The 27,267-nt window shown below is 37.4% G+C and overlaps 1 protein-coding gene across 1 annotated transcript in view; it reads right to left on the bottom strand.

Annotated features, from left to right (window-relative positions):
* Nucleotides 1-21,778, bottom strand: part of IL12B (interleukin 12B) — a 29,314-nt gene extending 7,536 nt beyond the window's left edge. The window contains exons 1-6 of the mRNA XM_032239040.1: nt 21,772-21,778; nt 18,741-19,025; nt 15,128-15,260; nt 14,205-14,398; nt 12,480-12,616; nt 11,313-11,464 (exon numbers count right to left, since the gene is read on the bottom strand). Of these exons, the coding sequence (XP_032094931.1) occupies nt 11,313-11,464; nt 12,480-12,616; nt 14,205-14,398; nt 15,128-15,260; nt 18,741-19,025; nt 21,772-21,778 (908 nt within the window). The remainder of the gene's footprint in view (nt 1-11,312; nt 11,465-12,479; nt 12,617-14,204; nt 14,399-15,127; nt 15,261-18,740; nt 19,026-21,771) is intronic.
* Nucleotides 21,779-27,267: the final 5,489 nt, after the last annotated feature.

The raw sequence follows: 27,267 nt of genomic DNA, 5'->3' as shown, positions 1-27,267 counted from the left end.
AGCCCTTAAGACCTGGCTATCCCGTCAGGCCTGGGGATAAGTTTCTAATTCGCCCCACCCGAGTGTTGAGTGTTGAATGAAAGTTGTGTTTTTACTGTTTATTTTATTCACATATTGTTTATGTCTCTGTATTGCACCCCCCTTTCCTATGAAAGTCCCCTCAGGGAAAAGGGCGGCCTATAAATCCCAAATAAATGAAATAAATGAAATGACTCTGTTGGTTCCACAGAGAGGATAGTATATTTGGTAGCAAACGGGCATGTTCTGGAAATGGCTGCAGATTTGTGTCTGTGGAAAGGACAGAGATAAGATCCCCTTCTGAAATCCCCATTCTTTTGGAAAACACTTGATCATTATGGTTGTCTGTTGCTTTCTCTGATGCGGCATCTGCCCTATGGAATATCAACCCTGCAGAGTTTCATGGCTTAGATTCTGTTCGCTTTTGGTAAGGTATTAAATTATGGATATTCCCTAATGTTTACAAAATAATCCAGTCAGAATAGTCAAAACAAGCCTGTAACTTTAGTTTTGCCTCCTCAGTCCAAGTTCTCACAGATTTAAATGTTGGTTTCATGGTTTTAAGTCTTGGTCTGTAAGCAGATACAAGGTGAATCATGCAATGATCAGAGTGTAACACAGCCTTTTGTGGTAAAGACCAATAAGCATCTTTCAGGGTTGTGGAGAAATGGTCTAAAATATTCTTTCCTCTAGTGGGACAGTTGACATGCTGAAAGTATTTTGGTAGCTCTTTCCTTAAGTTACCTCTGTTGAAATCTCCCAAAATAATAGGAAGTGAATCAGGGTATTTAACTTCAGCCCACATAATCTGATCAGATAGAGTTTGTAATGCATTGTTTACACAGCAATTAGGAGAAATGAGGAAAGCTCAGGTGGGGAATAGAATGGTTGCAATTGATAATCAATGTCTCTAAGTCGACATCACAGAATTTCTGTAGTATAGATATATCTCGGGACCAGTAGCTGTTAATATATAACTGCCTATATCTATATTAGAAAAAAGAAGAAACTGATGTATAAGTTTATCTTGAAGCTCAGCTACAAAATTACAAAAATCTATTTTTGTCTGCCACCGGATGAATCATTTCTTTGTGGCTAAGATACAAAAACTTTTCTCAGCAAAGCTCTGAAGTAAGATTTTGGGTTAATCATTCACAAATAGTATTGTTTTCTTCCTGCCTCAGCTTTATTCATTGAGCACATTATCATTTACATAGTCTAGAATATGTTGCTTTATTATTGTAATAATCTTTAATAAGCAGTCTTTAGGAATACTATCTAAATGAGTGGTAGTCAACCTGGTCCCTACCGCCCACTAGTGGGCATTCCAGTTTTCATGGTGGGCGGTAGGGGTTTTGTCCGATACTGAAGATTTTTCCTTTTATTAAATTTAATTGACTTTTTTTAAAAAAATGTCATAGCATTATTTAAAAACATTTTCATTAGCTTTTCATAAAATCACCATTACTGTGATTGTGGGCGGTGGGCGGTTAGAAAATTTTACTACTAACAGAGATACAAAAGTGGGCGGTAGATATAAAAAGGTTGACTACCCCTGATCTAAATACTGCTAATTTTGGTGACTAGATTTCAAAAGCCACTGACATTCAAAGAAACATTTTGTTTATTGATTTAACTCTCTTCTATGTGCTTAAGAAACTGCTCTATAGATTCCAATCCATTTTTAACTGTAGCAATACTCCCAGTCAGGTGTTCTACAAATTCTCCTTCATCTTTGTTTTTCACATCTGTTCCAGAAAAAGTGTACATCGTTGTCCTTTCTATGGGTGGCTTGTTAAGGACATGAGGTTATCATTGACAGACCTTTTGTATGAGTTCCTTCTATTGAGTGTCCCTCATGCAACATTTGACACATTCCCATTTGGTGTACCCAATGGTAGATCATCATCTTCTTTTAATGATCCCATAATCCGTTGTGTGGTGGAATCTGGGCAACTGAATGGAGCTGTTTACTGGCTTGATACCTTTCCAGTCGCCAATGTGGAGTTACGTTCAGCAAATATATTCTCATCGTGCCCAGAGAGAAAAATATCTGCCTCTACCTAGGATCAAACTCACAGCCTCCTGATTGTGAGGAAAGTGCTCCACCTCTAGGCCATCACACCACTCTCAGGTGTGTCCAATGGCAGATCTAGTGGAGAAAAAAATAATTCTTTTTCTCACCACTTAGGGTAAAAGGAGAAAGGGAAAGGAAGGAGAGGAAATGAGTGAGTGAGTGAGTGAGTGAGTGAGGGAGGAAGGAAGGAAGGAAGGAAGGAAGGAAGGAAGGACTACATTTCAGCATTTCACCATGCAACCAGAAAGCTTGTAAAAAGCAGAAAAAATGCTTAGGTTTCACTGTTTTTTCCATGAACCTGTAAAAACAAACCATTCAGTATGAAGGACTATGTCATAGAGAAAGGGATACTTCCAAGCCTCTTTCATTACTTAATTAGAGTAGAGGTATTTGCCTATAAAGAAGCTCTGAGATCGCACTCGATACTTTTATTGCTGGGGGGTTCTAACGGACCTAAATCATCCCGAAGAGATGGTGAACAGGAAGATTATATCTTGCTGATCTTGGAGATATCGCAAAATCTCCGAGAAAGGCAGGTTTAAAGTCTTTGTCTGGCAGTGAAAATTCCAGTCTTTTAAGGCTGACAAAGTCAGGGCAATTTGAAGAAGAAGTGTTTCCAGCTGGTAAGAACCTTTTATTGTTTAAAGAAAAACAATATGGAATATGGAATATTTGAAGAGGCATTAAATGGAGAGAAAATTTACTTCAAAGGACAGGGCATAGAAAGAGAAAAAAATATCAAAGAATTTATGGACTATGAAATACTATTTGCAAAACATTTGATACCACTGCTGAGAATTAAAGACAAGCTGATAAAGGAAACAAAAAGAGGGTACCAAAATTATATGAGAGATACCACAAACAAGAAGGTGCAAAGATTTCTTTGTATGGATTCGTTCAAAAAGATGTTTGGAGAATTGGCCCCACAAATGGCAGCAGATATAAGACTGTTCTGTTATTGGAGAGATACAGGTTGATAGATGGAAGAGTATAATTCAAAATTAGCTAAACTTAGTTAAATCCATTGGTAATAGGTATAGTTAAATAAAAATTGATAATGATAATAATGTATACAATGTTGAGTTGTTATGATAAGTAATAATTGGATATGAGAAGGGAAGGTTAGAAATATTTTTGGACTATCTATAAAGATTAATAATAACAATAATAAGTATCATAAAAAACTATATACAGTTAAATTTTAACTAATAGGGGGAAAATGCTATGATATAGGATATAGTTAAATAAAGAAAGGATAATGATAATAAATTATATACATGGAGGATTAGAAAACTTTGGTATTAAATATTATGGATGTTTAGCTGAAACAGGATATGAGGACTTAATGTTAATGGAGGATTTTATAAATAAGTAAATGAAATGCCAGCATGTGGTTATGGATTGAATCTTGGTATATTTAAGGATGAAGGATGTTTAAATAACTGTAGTCAAATAAAAGTGGAGGTATGATGATGTTAATATAGTAAATATTTGAGTTAAGATATTTGAATTAATATGAATTATATTTGATGACGGTGGAAGAGATGCACAAAAGCTTTTTGTAACCAGTTGATATACTTTTTACAATATATGTTTGTTTTGGAAATAAATAAATAAATAAATAAATAAATAAATTATTAAAAACAAAGAAATGAAACTCAGCTCTGCTAGTGTTGTAAAATATGACAAAGCACTATTTTTTTCATTCGGAGCAAGAAAAGACAAGTAGACTTTGCTTTCACAGTAGTTTGAGGGCAAGAAGAGGAAAATGGCATATGTTTCTGTCCCTGGGAAATGGTTAGTGGGTCCTCACACTTCTTGTTGGGTACAAGTAGAAATGGCAGATATGTGTCCTTTGCAAGTATGGAAAACAAAGTGTAGTTTTCTAAAGTGTTTGAATACAGCACTTTGAAATGTTCAGTCACTGAGAATGGCAGGAAGTCGCTTTTATGTGAGCATAGTTTAAATGCTACAACAATAATTACTGAAATTCATAGATCTGAAAACAGATGGTCAGTAAATGTTATTCAGGAAAAAACTCTCTGATTCTGATAGTTCTATTTGGCACATTTAGTGAAGACTTTATTTGGCCAATTATGTTTGGACACTCAATGAATTTGTCTCCTGTGCAAAAGCTCTCATTGTATGTGCAAAGCAACAGAATAAGGATGATTATCACCATATAATCACCATAATAGTAAGAATAAGACGGAGAAGTAAGAAAGATAATAGAATACGTAAATCATAATGCTACAGGCATACTACATTGGTAAATACACATAGACATTAGGCAGCACTTTTAGAATTAGGTGTTCAGCTGAGTAATGTCCTGAGATTAAAAAAACAACAACAACCTCTGTCTCACTGACTGGTTGTTTTGGCACCATCTACAAAGTGTGTGTAATATTTAATATTTAATACAATTAAGTAAAATAATGCATCCTAAAGCAAGCGATAAGTGATGGTTCTTGTAATGTAGAATCGGCATAACTACCAGTTGCACAGTAATAATTTTCATGTTAATAATTATGTAACAAATATTAGAATGGTCGGTCAAAAGCCACAGTTTGGGGCAACTGGGGCACTTGCTGAAGTGGGTTTTTTCCACAGCAGTCTTTGCTGGCTCATCTCAAAATGTGACTTAGCTGTGGGAAGGGAGTCTGTTTGTCAGTCAGATTTTTTTCCTGTTTTAACTTTTACCTTTCTGCTGATTTTTCTCTTGATTGCAAAAACCACTGGATATATATTGATTTGATTTTTTTTTTACCCAAGCATATAGAATGAGTCCCAAATACATTCTTTTGGATTGGATTTGGATTTATTGGATTTATATGCCGCCCTGCTCCCAAGGACTCAGGGCGGCATACAACATTAAAAAAACACATAATACAAAAGTTAAAAAAAATTAAATAGAATATCCCAAACAAACCCAATTAGAATTAACAATAACATTTTTTTAAAAAAAATCAAATTAAAATTAACAATGATCAATAATTTATTTTGTTTTGTTCAGGCCAGGATGGCTTGCTGGAAAAGCCAACTTTTTAGGGCGTGTTGGAAGGACTGGAGGTCAGGGATTATATGAAACTCCGGGGCAGCTCATTCCAGAGGAAAGGCGCTCCCACAGAGAAGGCTCTCCACCTGGGGGTTGCTAGCCGACACTGTCTGGCCGACGGCACCCTGAGGAGGCCAACTCTGTGCTATTGCACTGGACAATGGGAGGCTACCGGTGGCAGTAGGTGATCTCGCAGGTATCCTGGGCCTAAGACATGGAGCGCTTTAAAGGTCATAATTAGTAACTTGAATCGCACCCAGAATACAACCAGCAACCAGTGCAGGCCGCCTAAAAGGGATGTAACATGGGAGCACCTAGGTGCCCCCATGATAACCTGCGCAGCCTCATTCTGGACCAGCTGAAGCCTCCGGGTGCTCTTCAAGGGCAGCTCCATGTAGAGAGCATTACAGTAGTCCAGGTGAGAAAGGACTAGGGCATGAGTGACTGTGCACAGAGCATCCCGATCCAGGAAGGGGCGCAACTGACATACCAGGCAAACCTGGGAAAAGGCCCCCCTGGTCATGGCTGTCAGGTGTTCTTCTAAACTAAGCCGCATATCCAGGAGAACACCCAGATTGCGGGCCCTCTCTGAGGGGGCTAAAATTTCTCCCCCTATCATCAAAGATGGAACAAGATGCACAAATCGGGATGACAGAAACCACAGCCACTCAGTCTTAGAGGGATTGAGCTTGAGCCTGTTCCTCCCCATTCAGATCCGCACAGCCACCAGGAATCGGGACATCACGTCGAGGGCATTGTTTGGGTGGTTTGGGTAGAGATGAAAAGTTGAGTATCATCAGCATATTGATGATACTGTATCCCAAAACCATGGATGATCTCACCCAGTAGTTTCATATATATGTTGAACAGGAGGGGTGAGAGAACCGACCCCTGGGGAACCCCACAAGTGATGTGCCTCGGGGTCGATACCTGCTCCCCAGTCAACACAAATTGCAACTGATCCGACAGGTAGGAGGAGAACCATCGTAAAACGGTGCCCCCTACTCCCAACCCCCAAGTCGTCGCAGTAGGATACCATGGTCAATGGTATCGAAAGCTACTGAGAGGTCTAATAGGGCCAGGACAGAGGAGTAGCCCCTGTCCCGGGCCCACCAGAGATCATCGACCAACGCAACCAATGCCGTCTCCATGCTGTATCTGGGCCTGAAACCCGACTGAAACTGATCCAGGTAGATAGCTTCATCCAGGAACTGGGGAAGCTGACGTGCTACCGCACTCTCAACAACCTTCACTACAAAGCAAAGCTTGAAGACCGGACGATAGTTGGCTAAAGAAGCTGGGTCCAGGGAAGGCTTCTTAAGGAGGGGCCTCACCACCGCTTCCTTCAAGGCGATGGGAAAGAACCCCTCTCTCAACGAAGCATTGGTAATCGCCTGGAGCCAGCCTCATGTCACCTCCTGGGAAGCCGAGACTAACCAAGAGGGACACGGGTCCAGCACACAAGTTGCAGTACTGAGTCTCCCCATAATCCTGTCCATGCCTTCGGGGGTCACAGGGTCAAACTCATCCCAGGTGGTCTCCACAAGATTCATCCCCCTCGACTTGCCCAAGTCTACTCAGTCAGAGTCCAATCCTGTCCAGATCTGAGTGATTTTATCCTGCAGATACTGAACAAATTCTTCAGCCCTACCCTGCAAGGGGTCTTTCCCAGTTTCTTGGTTAAGTAAAGAGTGGGTCACCCTAAACAGGACAGCTGGGCAGTTATCTGCGGACGCGATAAGAGCGGAAAAATGTTGCCGTTTTGCTGCTTTTATCGCCACTAAGTAGGATTTAATATGAATTCTTACTAGTGTTCGATCAGATTCAGACCGGCTGGCCCTCCAACCACTCTCTAGGCATCTTTTCTGACGTTTCATCTCCAAGAGCTCCTTGGTAAACCAGGGAGCTACCCGGAATCGACACTGGGTTAGAGGCCGCAAAGGCACAACAAGATCCAAAGCCCTAGTGGCCACCCTATCCCAGGCTTCCACTAGGGCTTTGGATGAGTTGTGAGCAAGGGATTCAGGAAAAGTCCCAAGCTCCATCAGGAACCTTTCAGGGTCCATCAGGCACCTGGGGCGGAACCATCTAGTTGGTTCCGCCTCCCTGCAGTGATGGGTAGCAGTATGGAAGTCAAGCCTGATGAGGAAATGATCCGACCATGACAAGGGTTGGATAGAAATATCCCCTAAATCTAGATCATTCATCCACTACCCAGAGACAAAAATCAGGTCGAGCGTGTGTCCCCCATTATGGGTGGGGTCTTGAATTAACTGAGTTAGGTCCATAGTGTCATGGAAGCCATGAACTCCTGAACTGACTCGGATGTCTCACCAATGGAAGGCAGATTGAAATCCCCCAGGATCATAAGCCTGGGGAAATCAACCGCCAATCCAGCTAACACATCCAGCAGCTCCGGCAGGGGCGATGAAGCGTAGCAGGGAGACAGGTACATAACAAAAAGGCCCACCTGAACTCCAAGGCCGCATTTCACAAAAAGGGACTCACACCCGCCTATCTGAGGCACAGTGACCTCCTGAGGTCTGAGACTTTCCCTAATAACCATGCCACTCCCCCGCCCCTGCCTTGGGCTCTCAGCTGGTAAAATGCCTGGAAGCCTGGTGAGCATAATTCACTAAGGGGAACACCCCCTCATGGCCCAACCAGGTCTCCGTAATGCACGCCAGGTCCGTTCTACCCTCATGTATGAGGTCGTAAATGAGGGGAGCCTTATGTACCACGGACCTGGCATTAAGCGACACCAGACGGAGACCAGAGTCCTGTAATCCTGAGCACCCAGGGGTGTGAGAAGGGTGATGAGGGTCAGAATGTGCAATCGCTCTTAAACAGCGAATCCGCATCCCCCGAACATAATTTGGCCCTTGGCTCCCACCATATCTGCCTCTCCCACAAACAGTAGAGATGGTGAACCCCCCAATGGAATGACTTAATGTCTCCCCCGGAATTCCAACCCTTCCCAGCACTCCCGACCCGCACCCATTAGTTAGTTCTGGCCTGTGCCCTTTTAAAGGCTTCTGCTCCTTGGATCTGAAAGAGGACTCCGATCTCAAAATCCCATATGGTAATTCATAGATTTTATAATGCCTACAAAGTAGCAAAATGTTAATAGTACTATTATTGAAAATGTTTTGTTTGATGGGTTGATAGAATTCTTCAGTTTTAATTTATAGGCCGAAATGTCAGCAAGTAGAATATCTTACAATCCTGATATAAAGTGTTTTCAATAAAATTTGAGCATGGAACTGCAGAGAATGGAAAATAAATATCTTAGTGCAGAGCCTATGACAACTGAAAATCAATCTATCAGTAAATTAATTACCACAATGTTGTAGATGAAATAGCTTTACTAATTCATTTTTATGAAGGATCCATTATTAATTGTACCATTATATTATGTGTTTTTCATTTTATAAACTTCCTCCCTCTCTCCCTCCTCTCCTCACCACTACTCAAAGTGATAGTGTAATTAGTAACATAGTGATTAACTATTCCCATATGGCATTTTACAATGCAGTAAAAATACAATCAAGTATAGTCAAATATCCATAATATATATTTTCAAATAATACAATACAATAAGATAAAATAAAGTATAAATAACAACAATAACAAATCAACGCTATCAATTCATCTTCCGTAGATTCCTCTAAACAATTCAGTTTTTAAAAACTTATGGAAAACCAAGAACGAGGGAGGCAAATTTAATTTCCACCACCAATTCAGATAAATAAACGATAAATATATGAACTCAGTTACCACAGGACTTTAAAATATTTTAAATAATATTACATAAAACAAAACTACAAAACTATTTTTTTCTTTAAACATATTCTCCTACAGATTTCTGTAAATAGAAGTTTAACAAAATTCTCAATTTATATTGCATAGGCTTAGAACTTTTCTGTCTTCCTGGTTGGAAATTCTCTGAGCTATTGTCACAATATTGGGGACAGGTGGAGAAATCTGATACAATAAATGGAGGCTTGTAAATCAAGGTCCATCCCAGATTGTTTTCAGCTTTTGAAAGTATATAGGGGAGACTTCTACATACAAATACATATAATCTCTCCCAAATATACTGTACATCTAAGAAAACAAGAACAGTGATACACTCAGATCTTACATTCTTAACCATCATGTTTTTGCTTTTTAAAATTAACTACTTGTAAGATTTCAATTTACTTTATTTAACCAATTCAGAATGTAAAAGGCATGAACTACAGTTTAATTCCCCTCCCTTTTTTAGGAAATAGGAATTCTAAAAGCATCCATTTTAAAAATCCTTTATAAATATATAATAACAATTACAACAATCTATAAATAAGTATAACAAAAAGTTCAGCAGGTGTTCTTTTTGCTTTTTTCTGATCTCATAGATGGAATTCTTTGGCTGATCCCACATGAGATTCCTGGGATGTCTAGTTGATCCGGTGTCTAAAGTAAAATGGAGGGAGAAAGAACAGAATTTAAAATATTGCATCTTCATCACCATATTTCTAGTTCTTATCTCTAGACAAAGACTTGTTATCTCTAGCAAGTCCACTTGGAGAATTTGGCTTAATATTTTATCTCTATTCATATTATCTCTAAACAACCACTTGCTTTTATGATTTTTTTGCCAATCCTTTTGAACAGAAAGAGTAGTAGTCTGAAAGATATATCACTGTTTTTATTTTAAAATACTTTTTCAGGGACTGGTGTGTTAGAGGCATTGTTGACTTCTTGTGATTGCCTGGACTAGTCCCTGCATTTTTCTTGGTACAATTTCAGAAGTGGTTTGCCATTGCCTGCTTCCCAGGGCTAACAGGGACTAACTGGCACGTGATCACCCAGCTGGCTTTATGCCTAAGGCAAGACTTTGAAGTCCTCCAAAGTCAAGTTTAATACCTTAATCATGGCACAAAACTGGCTTTCACTAAAGCACAGGAAATCCTCATCCAATGATGATAATTTGGAACTGGCTATTTGATAATTAGACAAAGTGATTGGTAAGTAAGATAATGAACTATGCATAACTTCTTACTTCAGTTTGCTTTTGCTTAACCCCAATCCCTTATTTAAAAGAAAGAGGAAAGAATTAATAAGCTCAAAGGCTGTTCACTGTCATGACTTTTACCCATGGCTCTACTTTTTGAACACAGTATGGGAGGAAGGGAAAAAATGCAGGGGAGTTAAATATTGAATTGTTATTGCTTGCAATATTCATTCCTCCCCAACTCTCCCTCTCATCATACATTTAAACAGTTTTTCCATATATTTGAAATATTCAGTGGCCTGAAAAATCTCCCTGACAAGAGAGGACAAAAAAAAAGGTTTCTGCTTCACAATCTTATTCAAATGTCAATATTCAACAATGTAAGTTAACTAATTTAAGATTTAGAGAAACTCTGTTGTGTTATCTTTCTTTCTCAATACTTTTTTAAAGAATGGAGGAAAGCTAGTAACTCCTCAAAAGTTTCTACTCTGAAGAAAATGAAGCATAAAAGCCATAATTTTAGTAGACTAAATCTATTAATTATGGGGAAAAATAAAACTTCAGAAGGAGATGATAGGGAAACAGCATATGGTTAAACTATAGGAGGTGACTTGGTTGAGGCCAAGGGAGAGATCAAGCGTGCTATCAGCCTTGAGTCCCTTCATTCCCACAAGAAATCTAAGTCCAGCCCACCTTGAATTCCACTGACTCTTATATATCGCCAATTTACTTTGATCATTATTACTTCATATTCTTGTAGAGAATGTTAACATAAATAAACCTGTTTTCATTTGAACCGCTCTGGCTCCTGATTTCTTAGGCAAAATTAGCAAAATAGCAATTTGGTTTCTTGTATGTTATGAACAATATAGCAACACCATGTGGCTGTATTGTTCCCCTTATGAATCACTATCAATAAAAATTGTTGGGTTTAAAAAAAATATTAGTTAATATGTGCAAGTAGATATATTAGGAATCAGAACATTTGTATAATAAGGTTTCTCTTGAATAATCTATTGTATGCAACACATTTTTTTTTCTGCCTAAAAGAAATATTCAGGTTTTACAAATAATATAAAGTGACTGTAAAAAAAAAAAAAACCTATTATAAACTCATGCAACAAAACTGTTGCTGACCACTAAAAATGAGCTCTATTTAATCATACCTGCAATCTGACCAATTGCTCCAAGCAGAATGGCTGTTATAATGATCCCGGGATCGAATTAAGCAGCGGTAACCAGAAAAGCGACACAATTTCTTAGTAATGGTCATGTTGTCTCCATGTTGAAGCAATAATGAATGATCAACTTCAGAAATCTGAGAATAAAATTACAACTTTCATTTAATGCATTGTAAATTCATTTACCAAGCACATAAGCCTAAAAAGCATAGAGTTTCCAGAAAGGATGTCAATTCTAAATTGAGATAGACAAGGATGGAGACGTTGAATTTCATTCAGTTCAATTCTGATTATGTGTGAATCTTGCCCTTGTTTTAGGAGTAAAAAAAATGAGAATTATAAATCCCTCCTCGTTCTGTTTTCATAACAAATCTATCAAATCTAGAGCTGCAGTGGTGCATTGGTTAGAGTGCAATACTTCAGGTGACTTCTGCTGACTGCCAACTGTCTGCAATTTGGTAGTTCGAATCTGACCAGACTCAAGGTTGATTCAGCTTTCTATCCTTCTGGGGTGGGTAAAATGAGGACCCAGATTGTTGGGGGCCATATGCTGACTCTGTAAACTGCTTAGAGAGGGCCGTAAAGCACTGTGAGGCAGAATAAAAGTCTAAGTGCTATTGCTTTCGGGTTCAGTTGAGAGAATGTGACTGGTAAAACCTAGTGGGTTCTGTGATCACATGAGAATTTGAGCTTAGGTCTCCTTGATCTTAGTTCAATACCTTTATCTGTAGACCTTCTCCCTATAGATGATCTTTCCAGATTTTCATTATGCCAATAAAGTATTCTAATTTTTTTTTAGAAATTGTATTTGAAACGCATAAACAGAACAAGACATAGATTGAAACAACAAAGGAACAAAAAAATATCTATCACAGTAATCAAAAGAATTCTATTTCTATTAATTCACCAAAAATACATGCGATAAAACAGAGATAGACAACTTGATACTTGTCACAGATTTTGAGTTACTTCAGCCAATTTGATTAAAATCCAATATTGCAGAGATTTTAACCAAACTTATATTGGATAGCAGACCTGCCTACACCAGATTGTCTGCTTCTATCTTACTTCCTATTCTCATTATTATCATAGTTCTGCAGCTGTGCATCTTAAAATATCTTCAAAGAAAGTACATGTGCTTAAAAAAATTACCTCTTCATTATTGTTGAAAACGATTTTGATCTGGTAAGTAAGCCCAAAATAAGAAACTGGGGTGCTCCAGGTTGTAGGATGTAACAAAATCAATTTGCCAGTTCTGGTAACATGGCACGGAGAAATATCCGGCTTTACTGCATAAAACAAGTAAATGAATATTATACGTAACTGTATCTATTTTAGTTAGACTTTTAAATTATTACATACTATTAATGCTTGTCATTTTTAATGAGGTCAAGAAGGATCACATTTATTTTAAGGCCGCAATATGATTGCATATTAGCTGCTTGCTCTTTTATTATGGGAGAAAACTGGCAGGAACCAATTCAATATATTTGAATATTTCAGAATAAGAAAGGTGATAGTCAAAGAAGGGTGACCACATGAAAGTTCTTCTTGAGCCAATATACTGTATATGTTTCCTTGAAGCCTACAGTATAGTTTTTGTATGAAAATCTGGGTTGACTATATCAGAATTAACACATTTGTGGACCTCTAAATATTCTAGACTACAATTCCCAGAAGCACCAATCAGCATGGCTAATGATCAGATTAAGGGAGTTAGAGTCCAGTACATTCAGAGCAGTGGTGGGATTCAAATAATGTAACAACCGGTTCTCTGCCCTAATGATTTCTCCCAACAACCAGTTCACCAAACTGCTTAGAAAGTTACCAACTTGTTCTCCCAAAGTGGTGCAAACTGGCTGAATCCCATCACTGATTCAGAGGGAGCTCACCCAGATTACATACATGTATTTAAAAATTTATTCACTTTGATCATCGTAAATGGTGTCAAATTTCTGCGAAAATTAGCCAGATGATCTGTGTGCTCACCTTGGCATGTAGTAAAAAGATTAAGCAGGTCTGGTTATTAGCTGATTTACCTGATTAGTACCTGATACTCCTACTAATTGGAATTACCTTGGCTAGAAAAAGGAAAGCAGTAGCAACTTCCAGACAGTTGTCAAGCGTTACCTAACAAATGCGTGCCCGACAAATGCGCGCCGATGAAACTGCAGCGACAAAACCGCAACGTCAAAAGCACACCCACTAAAGCGTGCTGACAAAACCGTGCCCACAAAAGCGCGATTAGGGTTATTGGGTTAGGATTAGGGTTAGGGTTAGGGTAAGGGTAAAGGTAAGGGTTAGGGTAAGGGTTGTTAACATTGTTTTCGCGTTGTTTTCATTTTGTTTCTGATGGCGCGCTTTTGTCGGCGCACATTTGTCGAGTGCTTTAGTGGGTGTGCTTTCGACGTCGCGGTTTTTGTCGGTGTGGTTTTGGCAGCACGCATTTGCCAGGCGCGCATTTGTCGGTGAACCGTTGTCAAGAAGCTATTTGAAACTCAACTTGACTTGGATTTGAACTATGTGGAAAATCAAAGACATTGTAAGCCTGATGGGCAGGATGGTTTTCAAATGTAAACATGACCCCTGAAATGAGATTACTATTAAACAATCCTGATTTGGATAAGTGCATTGTTTATTCTTGTCCCACAAATTGTTTTGATTTCAAAAAAAGCCATTCACATATTTTTATTGGGAAATGACACCTTCTTTTCTCTCAGAAAGGCTCACAAATAAGCTTATGTTGTCCTCTGCTGTCCATATTATATATTGCAGCCAAAAGGAGAAATTATTTTTGTAGATGGAAATTGGGTTTGTATGTTTTTTTGTTCTCTCAGCCTGTTGAATTGACAAAATGAAGTATTTTACATGACTTACAGATGTCCTTGATAAAGAAACTTCTGGTATGTTTTTCATAGACAAATACATCCGTCAAAAAAACATGAAGAGACACTGCAATTAGTCCATACTCCTCGGTATATGAACAGGGATTTTCTCTTCTGCAGGAAGCCGAATATTCTGTGTTTGTTTTGTCAGACTTAATGTCACAAATCATTGTTCGTGATGCAGACCTGCATTTAAAGCCAAGATCCAATTTAGCCAGGATTTCTACCTCTTTTTTTTAACTAATTATCAAATTTAAAACATCAGCAATGAAGATAAATAAATATAGACTTCAGAAAATAAGTTCTAGAAGGTTGCCCTTGTATAATTGTTAGTATTGTTAGTTACACTGAATTCTCTCATGGTAACGGAAAATTTAATAGCTCTATCCCATAATTAGTTTTCATGGATTAGATAATTTTACCAGTAGATAAAGACTACACATTGTAATAATCATGAACATTCACTTTGCTCTAGCTTAGACAATATGACAAGCCCAATGCTATCAGCCATTACATTATTGGCTCATTCATCTCTTAAAGAATATTTCATACACAATGCTTCACTATGTATTCTACTTCATTAACAAATTTGATTTTATTGAGTTTAATTGACATCATTCTAAAGCACATAAGCAATCATTCCTAATTCTACTGAAGTTTCAAAAGAATGGTAATTGTACTATGACATCGCTGCTCCCTCTTTCTTGCACTGCAATATCACATGAAAGTGCTTAAGAGACAGAGTTTATGTCACAGTTCAGGCATCATCACTTGTCCCTTTTTCACAAACAGCTTTTTGATCAGGGTATTTGGAAGATGCAGATAATCCATGCATCCTTCCCTGATTCTTGACCTTCCTTTTAACCTGCATATAACAATTATATGCTCAATATAATAATATATTAAATGACTTACTTATTTTGATTTTCATCTTCATATTCAATCTGAAATTTCAGGTTTGGATTTGGACTCTGCACTTTCCAAAAGCATGTGAAGTTCCCTGAATAATTATTTGCTTCACAGTAGAAATAGACCTTTTTCTCTGGATCTAGAGGGCAAAAATAAAATGGCCTTAAAGTACAGCATGTTTTAGAGCATGCTAGTGATTATTTTTAATTTATGATTTAATGCAGGGCATTTTCAGGGCATTGAAAGCATCAAGATGAATAAAACAATGTGAGAAATTATTTTGCAAATATACACAAGTAGATTATATTATGGTACAAGGTACATAATAATTCTGATCCACAAAAAAAATTTCAAGATTGTTTCTGAATGTTCATGCTATTCTCTCTTTCCAATCATTTGAATTCTATGTTATTAATATTAGTTAATTAAATGTATATACTTTTTCCCACTATCTCTGCAAAGACAGGAAGAGGTCTGGCCACACCTTATTCTTGTTGGTGATAATTTTTCTTCTTTATCTATAGTGGAAATATTATTAGTAGTCCAAACAATATTCCAAAATACATTCTTGATTAGAAAAACCCTTCCCATTCCCATCCTTAATTCTATTCCCTTTCCACAAGCAGGTAAAGAAACATAAATAACCTTGCTGTTTGTGCATTGAGAAATAAGTTGTGTTTGTCCATGTGAAGGAAACATTGGGGAACATAATTATTTTCATTCTCTTCCTTCAGGGAAGAAAAACTGTTTCTGTCTTTCCAGAAAGGAATTGGTTGTTGTTGTTGTTGTTGTTGTTGTTGTTGTTATTATTATTATTATTATTATTATTATTATTATTATTATTATTATTTGGTTAATCTTTGGTGAGATTCATAGCCTTTGGGGCTGGTTGGTAGCTCAACAGCTCGAGTCCTAACCAAGGACCTAGGAACTGTTAAGGTAACGTCGGAGGATATAAGCTGTTCCAAGTATGGTGTTTTTTTTTGTAGAGTCAGAATGTTCAAGTCTGATAAATTTAAAATTTCCAAATAGCGAGGTAGCCCTTTGGGTATTGCTCCAAGGGCTCCAATTACAATCGGGACAACACATGATTTGTTTTTCCACAGTTGCTCAACTTCAATTTGAAAGTTCCGGTACTTTGTGATTTTTTTTCTTGCTGTTTCGTGCGTTTCCAGGTATTGCAATGTCAATGAACCATACTTTTTTTCTTTTCAACTATTGTTATGTCAGGTGTGTTGTGGGCCAAGTTCCTGTCAATCTGAAATCTGAAGTCCCACAAGATCTTGACTTTCTCATTCTCAAAAACCTTCTCAACCTGATGTTCCCAGTGGTTTTTGCTGTCCTCAAATCCAAACTTTTGGCACAATTTCCAGTGAATGAACATAGCAATGCGGTCATGGCGTTGTAGATAGTCAGTTTGTGAAATTTTGCTGCACCCACTGATCAAGTGGTCGACGGTCTCATCTTTCTCATTACAGAGGTGACATTTGCTGTTGGTGGTAACATGTTGAATTTTTGCCTTCATATAGTTTGTGGCTAAGGCTTGTTCTTGAGCTGCCAGAATAAAGCCTTCTGTTTCTTTTTTCAGTGCTCCTGATCTTAACCAGTTCCAAGTTAGCTTTTGATCAGCTTTGCCTTCAACACTACTACTGCTGCTGCTGCTGCTGCTGCTGCTGCTGCTGCTACTACTACTACTACTACTACTACTACTACTACTACTACTATTACTACTACTACTGAAAGAGAGAGACAGAGGGAGGGAGGGAGGGAGGGATGGAAAGATTGACAAAAGGACATGGGCATTTAGGACTAGGCTTTCTGTCTCTAAAGTTCTGCCCATGATACATTGCATCCAATTCTTGATTGCATCGCATATTTAGGATTCTTGTGCTAACAAATCCTAGTGTCAAGAGTCTGTATATAATGGATTACTATTGGATAATTTAGGGGTTCTACAAGGTATATAGAGCATTTGCTTCCTTAGCTAACACTGTTGGATTAAATATAGTTTTGCGGGTCTCAATTCTCATGCTGAAACTGTTTCCTAACTTTCTCACAGCTTGATGACAGCTATCAAGTCCATATAACTATTCCTAAACATCTTAATTTGGGGGATAGCCACATGGCAGGTTATTGTAAGTATGGATCATTGATCAGATCTGTTGGGCAAGAGCAGACAATAACACTTACTACTTGTCCTCAATTTATACTGCCATTATTTTTTCAATAGGTTGACCAATCAAATACTAGAATGTTTCTTTTATAACATGCTGGGCTATTTAGGAGCCAGAGTAATACCCCTTTTCCTTATAAATAATAGCAAAACTGATAAAATGATATACTTGGGGGAAAAAAAGAAAAAGCATTAAAGTAGTTGACTGTGGGAAAGAAAAAAACCTCTAAAAATATAATCCCCAGGTTTTGCATGATTGGTTTTGTTTTTGTTTTTTGCATGTCAGGCAAATGTTATTATTGGAACATCATTGGTAATAACAACTGAAGCATTGATTTTGGAGCCCAACAGGGAAAATGTAAAAAAGGAACATTTACTTTAAACCTGATCATTGTACTGCATATTGATGTTTTAACTTTGTTAATGTTGTATTGCATTTTTCAAATTTAATATGAATGGATGCATATCTAGTGAGAGAAAAAGAAATGGCATAACTGCTGTGGAATTGTCTATCATCTTGATCTAGACAGAATTTTCTTAAAATGGTTTCATTTATATCAATCAGTGTGAGAATTGGACAGGATCACCTTAAGAATGTAGTATGGAAGTACCCTTGGTCAAGTAAGTGGGTTAGAGTGTTGTAATCTCGTTCCACTGTAATCATTGGATCCCTTCATTTTGAAATTTAGCTGTCACAACTTATTCACAACTGTAGAAGTAAGAAATCTATCAGATTGTTTGATGGAATCTGAAAAATTCCTGAACACTTTTAGGGAATTTCTGGGTAACATTTGGGGTTTTTCTGCTAAATCACTTCAAAACTCTGAAAAACTTGAAACTGCTGGACTAAATTTCATTGACAGGATCTCTAAACTGAGAAAGAACTGTGAGAAGCACTCCACAATACCAATACCCCAAAATACCTTCATGGGTCTCGGCACAGAAACAATTTATAGGAAAGTAACAGAAGCTAAAGAGAAATGGTTAACTTATTGAGAGTTATTTGAACAAGAACATTGAGAATTTTTTGAACAAGAACATGGAGAATATAAGATGAAATCAAGAGAACAATTGGTTGCATAGGGATTTAGTTTTTACTACTTTTTGTATGCATAGCTAAGAGAAAGGTTCAAGATAGATAACAGCACATTTGAAACTGAGTATCAAAAGACAGAATTTGAAACTGAATTATGTACAAATGACAAGCAAGTAATTGCCAAAAGTTTTGCTAAAATTTAAAATTGCAGATGAACAAGTGAAAAATGTATGGTAAAATGGCTAAGAATTTTGAATATAAAATATTGTTGGAATAGTAGGGAAATGTATATTATGCTATAATTTAAATGAGAACATTTGTATTACTTTTATCTTCTTAAAATTCTTCAATAAAGTTATATTTTAAAAAGAAGAAACAGTACACAGTATTGATACTGCTCCGAATCTTACCTTTCTTGAGGATTGGTTCATCTATTTCTCCTTTTTCATTCTTCTTTGTAATGTAAACAGCATTGGAACTTAGAAGCTCCTGTGTAGTGTTACTCCAACAAGTATAATTGCCAGCATCCGGAGTCCCTCTAACTCTTATCTTCAAAGTCCTGCCATTTCCTACCCATTTCAGGTTTTTCTTCCAACAAACCGATCCATGCTGACTTTCAGATGTGTCGCAGATGAGTGTCAGGTTTTTGGGAAGTGCTGAATTATCTGAAGACCACTGGGATTCTACAAAGTGCTCTGAACATTGTAAAATCATTAAGTTGTAAAACTCTAAAAGGTAGGCAGTGATCAACCAACTGGTTCATCTAGAACCCAGTGCATGTACCTTGAAAATGCTAACACGTTCTTACATTACATCACTTAGTTTTAAAAAGTAAAGATTATACCACATGCAAATCAAAACAGTACTTGTCCTTAAGCAGATATCATAGTGAACCCATGAACAAAAGACAACAGCTTCAGAATAATCTAATAAAGTGTGCAGTTTGGGTAAAGCTCTGTTTCTACCTCTGACCTGCAAGAAATTAATTAAATTAATATTTAATGTCTCCATATTGGAGGTTCATCTAGCAGAAGAAAGTACATCTAACGGGCCCAAGAAGAAGCTTGACTGCGGTGGCTCCATCCCTGAAGAACAGAAATAAGATTGCTCCCCAATTTGACACTCTTTCACAAGACCCTGAAGACCTGGTTTTGCCAATGGGCCTGGGGAGTCCAGAGTGGGATGAAACTCATCAAGTGACTTATTCGATTGATTGTTCTCATGAGGGAATTGGGGGGTTATTGCTTTTTAAAAAAATAATAAGTTTTTATCTTTGTAAACCACCCAGAGTCACTGAAAGTGAGTTGGGTGGCCGTATACATTTTCTTAAATATGTAAATAAATAGTGAACTCCCATGTACATCTGTTATGTGATAACATTTTTCTTTTGATTCTGGTACAGAGTTACAATTAGCTGGCAGCATAGACATTGTATACGTGACCATTTAGTACACCATAGTTTCATTTCTATCTCGAACCCTTGTGGAACAGAATATTCTATTCAACATTTACAATATTCCTACAAGGAATGCTTGTAGTTACTCATTGTCAAATCAATTACTGCCATAGACTTACAGATAGTCTTCAACTTATGACTGGAATTGGGACCATAAATTATGTTGCGAAGCAAGGTAGTTATTAAGTAAGTCACACCTGATATTACAACTGTTTTTACTACGCTAGGTAAACAAATCACTGCAGTTAAGTGGATCACACAGTTGTTAACCAAAGCCAGCTTCTTGCATTTACTTTGTTTGTTAGAAGCCAGCTGGGAAGGTCAGAAATAGTGATCACATGACCCAGGGCACCGCAACTAGTGGTGCAGTTCAGCTGGTTCTATCTGGTTTGGGTGGACCAGTAGTGGTGGGGGCGGGACGTTCTACCTATCCACCTAGACATCATAATGTCCCGTTTTTGTAGTAGCGAAGGTAAGTTGATTTCACCCTTGACCATAACCCCTGCAAATACATGCCCATTGCCAAATGCTCAATTTTTGATCATGTGACCATAGGGATGCTGCACAATTCTTAAGTGCTAGGACAGGCTGTAAGTTTTTTCAGTGCTATTTTAACTCTGAACTGTTACTAAATAAACAGTTGTAAGTTGAGGACTACCTGTATTCCATGTGTGGTAGTTGCCAATATTTATTAAGGGAGAGAAAAAATGAGGTATGCTTTTTTTTATTTTGCTTTTTTGCCTTGGCCTAACCTGATCAACAAACTAAGACTATCCTGGAAATCACTGCTGTTTAAAAAGCAGCATAACTTCCTCTACATTTCTATTGTTAATGAGCAAGGAGAAGTCAAGCACATCTTCTTCCATTTCTTTCTCTTTATTTATTGCAGGAAGATATACCAAACACAACTATTCTGGAAAGTTAACTATTTCCCTTGCACTTGTGACATGTTCTTGCAATAACATTTAATAGAAAAAGTATTTGATTTTTCAGAAGTGCAGGCAATGAGAAATCTTTAGACTATACTGGGATGCAGTTTGGGTTTGGATACCGAAACTCCTGAATCTTTAATTAATTATTGAATTCTTCTTTAACATAAGAGAGAAACTGTTTTATTGCAAAGTTTGAGCAGACGTGAACATCATGACTTTAAATCAATTGTTCCACAATGATTATTTTGACTTTTTCCCAGCTTCAGATTGAACTTGGTGTTCTGAAGACCTGGCTCTTCCACTAGAATGGGACAGAGTAAAGTCAGGGGAAATGTGGTTGAGGCATTTGTGTTTTTAATTTATTGTTGCTGGTTTTATCCCTATATATTTTTATTGGTTCTAAGCTATGCTGAGTTGGTTTTAAAATGGGCAGCTATATAAATGTTATTACTACATATATATCTTTTCAAAAGAGGTATATTGATATAAGCAATATCATCATTTGGAACGATTGGCCTCTCCCTGTGATGCCTAGGATGATTGTACTCAGTTTGTTTTGCTAAGGATTTTAAGGTTTATAAAGTGTTTCATGGTAAAGATGTATTGAAAATAAATCTTTGGGATTGCATTTGAAGTGTTCTAAGGCCTGCATAGCAAAACCATACATAGAGTTAATTTGGTGCAGTATGTTTTGGTGAAGAAGATATTATTCAAGTCTATTCTTAATAATAGAAGCTTACTAGGCCAGTTTCATGCAAAACTATCTGGATTGTTGTGGAGAAAAATTAGAGGAAGTGTACTGTGTATACAGGGCTGGGATTGAAAAATGCCCGGTTGCTGGGTAGGCGTGGCCTACTCGGCCTCCTGCACCACAGGGGGGCAGCATTTTCACTCTCCCCAGGCTCCGGAAGCTTTTCTTGAGCTTCCAGGAGTACAAAAATGGTTACTCCTGGGCTCCAGAGGCCCTCCAGAGGTGGAAATGATCCTGTTTGTAGTCTTCCGGGAGGCCCATTTTTCATCCTTCCGGAGCCTCCATGTGAGCCCTGCACTTACCTGACATGATGAACGGGCCACATGGAGACTCCTGGGAGGGGTGGGGCAGAGTGGGTGGAGCCAGCCAGTCCTTGCAACAACCAGTTTGGTGAACTGGATGCAAAATTAGCGTCCGGTTCACCTGAACTGCAAACCGGCTGAATCCCACTCCTGTCTGTATGCCATTTTAAGTTCCTGGATGTAAAATGGAGTCTTATCAAGTAATTAACACATTGCAATTTACTACAAAATTTCATTCCAAAACTCAGTGACATACCACTTGCTCTTATTTCTTGTGTTGCTTCTCTGTGAGCAACCAAAGTCAGTGTAAACATCAGGATAAATATGATGAATGTCATCTGTAAGGAAAAATAAATAAATAAAAGTAAAGATTAAAAAGAGAAACTCTATATGATTGCACCAATCATTATTTGAGAGGCTTGCATATTTATAAATGAAGGGTCAAGATATTTCATGGATTTATTTACATTGTGAACTATCTTCCTCTATATCTTACGCATTGACATCTTATCTGCAATGCATTTTCTTGATACTGGCAGCAATCTTTAATAAAATAATCCCATTTACAATCATGGCATAAAGCTAGCAGAGCCTTAAATCCTACTACCCAACCTATAGAATATGTTAGTTGCTAAAAGCAAGGGCTAAAATATTTAATGGAAACTATAGAGTTGCACCAAGCAAGTTAGACTGAAAATAAAATAGAGTATCAGGGTACTCAGATACCAGTGACGTGCGGTGAGGTTTATGGCTGGTGAGGCAGCAATTTTTTTAGACTTGTGGACTTCAACTCCCAGAATTCCACAGCCAGGCATGCTTTGTTCCGATTTAAAGCGACAGCATTTGTTTTTCTCCTTTGCTAAATAAGTTTCCTTCTTTCTTTTTCTTTTTTTTCTCCCTTCCCTCCCTTCCTCCCTCTCTCCCTCCCTCCCCCGCTCTCAAACACACACACACACAGAAGTTGGATTGGACTACCTCTCCTATCCCCTTGCCTCTCTCATTCAAACAAACTCTCTCTCAAAGAAGCACACACACACACACACACACACACACACACAAACACACAAGTTGGATTGGAGGGAGTCAGGAAGCCAGTCAAAGAGCCCTATTGCAGCACACACACACTTTCCCCCAGCCCCGGAAGGATCCAGCCCAGCTTCACTGATTACAGGTTTGAAAAGACAACGTGGCTCTGCCTGCAATCAAACTACACTTGGAGAGGGAGAGCACTTCCCTCCAGCCTTTGCCCAAAGCCCCGCACCAGGAGGATGAAGTTGGAATTTCTCCCCCTCTGTCCAACCCACACTTTTCCAGCTGTTTCAGAGAGGATTTCAACTCTGCTCTTGCCTGCCATCATGAAAAGAAAAAAAAATGTAAAAGGAAAAAGGCAAGAGCTGAGGTCAGGTTGAGCTAGTTGTTGCCAGAGTCATGACTCTGCTTAGTGCTTATCTGTTTAAAAAAAGCCTCTAAAAAGTGCCCAGGAGGGAGGAAGAGGAGGAACAGGAGGAGGCAGGAGAATGACGTGCCTCATCTATGTCAGGAATTTTAACTCTTGCTTAACTCTGCTCGAGTGATCATAAAACGCCAGACAAGGTGAGGCACATCGTTCTCCCGCCTCATCCTGTAGAGGGCACTTTTTTAGAGGCTTTTTTAAACAGTTAAGCACTAAGCAGAGTCATCCATGGTGATTCTGGCAGCAACTAGCTCAGCCTGACCTCAGCTCTTGCCTTTTTCCTTTTACATTTTTTTTTCTTTTCATGATGACAGTGGTGAGGCTTTGCCTCCTGTGCCTCCCCTGACTGCACGTCCCTGTCAGATACCATAAACCTATCCTTTCCTTCTGATGTTTGAATGATCAGAGAAATGCAATGGTTTTGATGCTGCAAACAGAAAGGGTTTAGTGCTAAGAAATGAAAATTGTTGAAATTGTGGTAACTCCAATAGCAAAAGAAAGGTTATTTGTCCCACACTAGGAAGATTTAATGGGGCAAAAATAATCTGCATTTATTACTTTATTTTCAGTAAATTTAACATAATTTCTCTGTTTTAAATTATTCAGGGGTTGAAATTAGTCTGTCTTTCATATTATTTTACAATTGATACATCTTAACTAGTTTCTTTGGATTATTATTGGACCTGGTTTGATTTTTTTTAAAAAAAGGGTATATTAGAATAATTGCAATACATGCCCCAAACAATAAATACAAAAACACAAGACCTCAAAGCAGTATAAGAATAAAAGATAATCCATCATTCTCTATTGAAAACCTTCAACAGAAAAGACTTCATCATTCTGAGGAAATTGTACTAGTTTTGTTCAGACAGTTTTCCTGAAGTTCAGCAAAAAACTGTATCCTTGTAAGATAAAACCCATTGCTCATTACCCTTTCTTTGAAAAAGTCTTCCGCATGTTTTTCCTGACAACTTAAAGAGGCCTGCCTAGAGACTTCCCTTCACCAAGCTAATCATAACAACATTTCTAATAATTCCCTTCTAAGATCCTTAACAATTTAATTAAGGATCTGCTGGGTACATTTTCCTCAAAGAAGTACACCATCTATGATCCACCAAGATCCCAGATCTTGTTCACATATGTATACTGCTACATAGATTTGCCTCTGATCCCAGAGGAATTATTCCTATACAGATAAAGATTTTGTATTTGTCCCTGTTGAAATTCATTTTGCTTGTTTCTGCCCATTGCTCCAGTTTTCAAAATTTCCTGAATCCTGATAATGTTCCCCTAGATTTTTGCTGTCCTTACTATTATTACATCATGTACAGATTGGATAATCATTTTCTAACATCTCATCAAATAATTTACAAACATATTGAACAGTAAAGGGCTCTAGAATTCTATAGTTTGCCACCTATTATTTCCTATCATTCATTTGTCTATCTGTCCATCTTTTTTTCTTTCCCTTTCTTTTTTTCTTTTCCTTCCTTCCTTCCTTCCTTCCTTCCTTCTTTCTTTCTTTCTTTCTTTCTTTCTTTCTTTCTTTCTTTCTTTCTATTTGGTTTCCCATCTCACAAGAAGTGACAAATAAATTGATACATAAATAAATATTAATGTACATTTCAAATAGACTTCTTTCTAGTCAGTACTGGAAAGTACTGGAATTCTGATAGGCCTAAATTTGGAAGAAAAATAAATACATTCTTACCTTTTCAGCTGTTAGCTATTGCCAATAGTAGTGTAACCTCACTGAATTGTGTTCTATCTGTTAAACACGGTTTGCCTTATATATATATCTGCTTAAATTCTGAAAGAAAAAAAAACACTTGGCTTAAACCACAGGGCCACAGAATTACAACATATAGCATAAGTTCCCTTTTTTCAAGCAATAAAACATTTAAGTACAAAAGAAACCGCTATGCAAAAATTGGGAGTCCCTAATAATTCTCAGAGAGGAAATAAGATTATTAGACTGACATTTATACTATGCAACAGGAATTTCCTTTCCTGCCTAATTTTCTTCCAGACCATGTAAGTATTTGCTTTATGATTTTAGTGTGACCTCACTGGAAATCCAGAATATATTGTGAATTAAAGAAATGGAAATAACTGAATCTGGATGGATTTCAAAGCCCTGTTTTCGCATGCATTAAAAGCGGGAGAAAACATAACTCAGATGCAGCATCATGCTCTAAAATTAAAATATATTTTAAAGTACTGGTAGTCCCTGATTTACCACCACAATTGAGCCCAAAATGTATGTTTTTAAATGAGAATTGGTTAAGTGAGTTTTGCCCCATTTTCGACATTTCTTGACACAGCTGTTAAATGAATCAGTACAGTTGATAAGTTAATAACTTGTTTGTTAAGTGAATCTGGTTTTCCCATTGACTTTGCTTACAGAAGGTGATCACATCACTCAGCAATGCTGTATGAACCAAATGCAAAATGTCTGAATTTTAATCACATGATCATGGAAATGCTGCAAAGGTTGCAACAGTGAAAACAGTCATACATCACTTTTTTCATTGCCACTGAAACTAAATGAACTGTTTTAAGTTGAGGACTATCTGTATTAGTTAAAATAGACAATATTTAGGATAATATGCTGGATGATTATCAGCAGATGGAACTCAATATGCAACTGAAGAAGAATTGAGGGACTTGCAGAATATGAAGACTTTGGGACCTCTAGTTGCAGGAAAAATGGCAAAAACAGAATTACAGTGGCAACATGGAATATAAAGCATTCTTTCACAGGAAAATCAGTATTGTTAAAGATGAAATGAGCCTAGTACAGATTAGCACAGTTGGCAACAGCAAGGTGAGATGGAGTAGAATTGGACAGTTTCAGTCAGAAGATTCACTGTTTACTACTCAGGACATGAAAAACAAAGAGGGAACAATGTTACTTACATAGTGAAGAATGTTATAGCAAGAACAGTGCTTGGCTACAATAATATCAATAGCTGAACAATATCAATTAGTCAGCATGGATAATCCTTTAATATGATGATTATATAAGTTTATGTTCCAATGACTGATTCAGAAGAAGAGGAAATTGATGAGTTGGATGATCAGGTTTAAATCAAAATTTACAAGAACATGTAAACCAGATTTGTTGTGCATGGTTGAAGACTGAAATGCTATTCTTGGAAATATTAAGGATGAAAATGTAGTTGGACCACATGACCTAGAAATCTGAAATAGAGTGGAAAAACAACATGTAAGTGTCTGCTTATCCAGGGATTCTTGTTAACAGTCTTCATACATCTGAATGAATGCCAAGATCTGTAGACATTAAGAAGTATACTAAATTTTATTGGTAAAGTAAAGCTCAGTTATAACAGCCAAAATGTGGGCAGTAACTGACTGTGGAACAGATCATGAATTTAGCTCACTGTCAGAAATTCAATCCTCACTAGCTCAAGGGTGACTCAGCCTTCCATTCTTCCAAGATCAGTAAAATGAGGCTCCAGATTGTTGAAGGCAATAGGCTGACTCAGTAAACCACTTAGAGAGGACTGTAAAGCACTGTAAAGTGGTATATATGTCTGAGTGCTATTGATATTTTCATGGAAAACATCAGGAATTTCTTTGATGTCTTGAACATCATTTATTAGAACCATAGAAACTATAGAATGTGCCTGCTGTTGTTAAAAAATTAGGGATGAATGTGAAAAAAGACTGCCAAAGATCAGGAAACAGAAGAAAACTGGATTTTAGAACAAATTGTAGAAATTGTCAAGAAGAAAATTGAAACCAAAGTCAAGAAAGACAAAAATCTCAAGAAGGAACTTAAACAAGAATTCAGAAAACTGCTAGAAGCATCAAGAAGCAGTATTAAAACAACTTTGAAGACATCTAGGGTAAAAACAGGCATGGAAAAATACAAAAAGTCTTCCAAAAGATCTTTGAACTCAGAAATAGGTTTAATATGTTTAAGGTCACCAATGGATAGCCCAGAATTTTTTTGATAGTGAGATGGGTGACATATAAATATAATAAATAAATAAAAAGTAACCGATTTAAAGAAGATC

Source organism: Thamnophis elegans, chromosome 2, assembly GCF_009769535.1.
Source record: "Thamnophis elegans isolate rThaEle1 chromosome 2, rThaEle1.pri, whole genome shotgun sequence".
NCBI classification, from domain to species: Eukaryota; Metazoa; Chordata; class Lepidosauria; order Squamata; family Colubridae; genus Thamnophis; species Thamnophis elegans.
The sequence above is the reverse complement of the archived record's forward strand: the minus strand, read 5'-3'. Positions and strand labels throughout refer to the sequence as shown.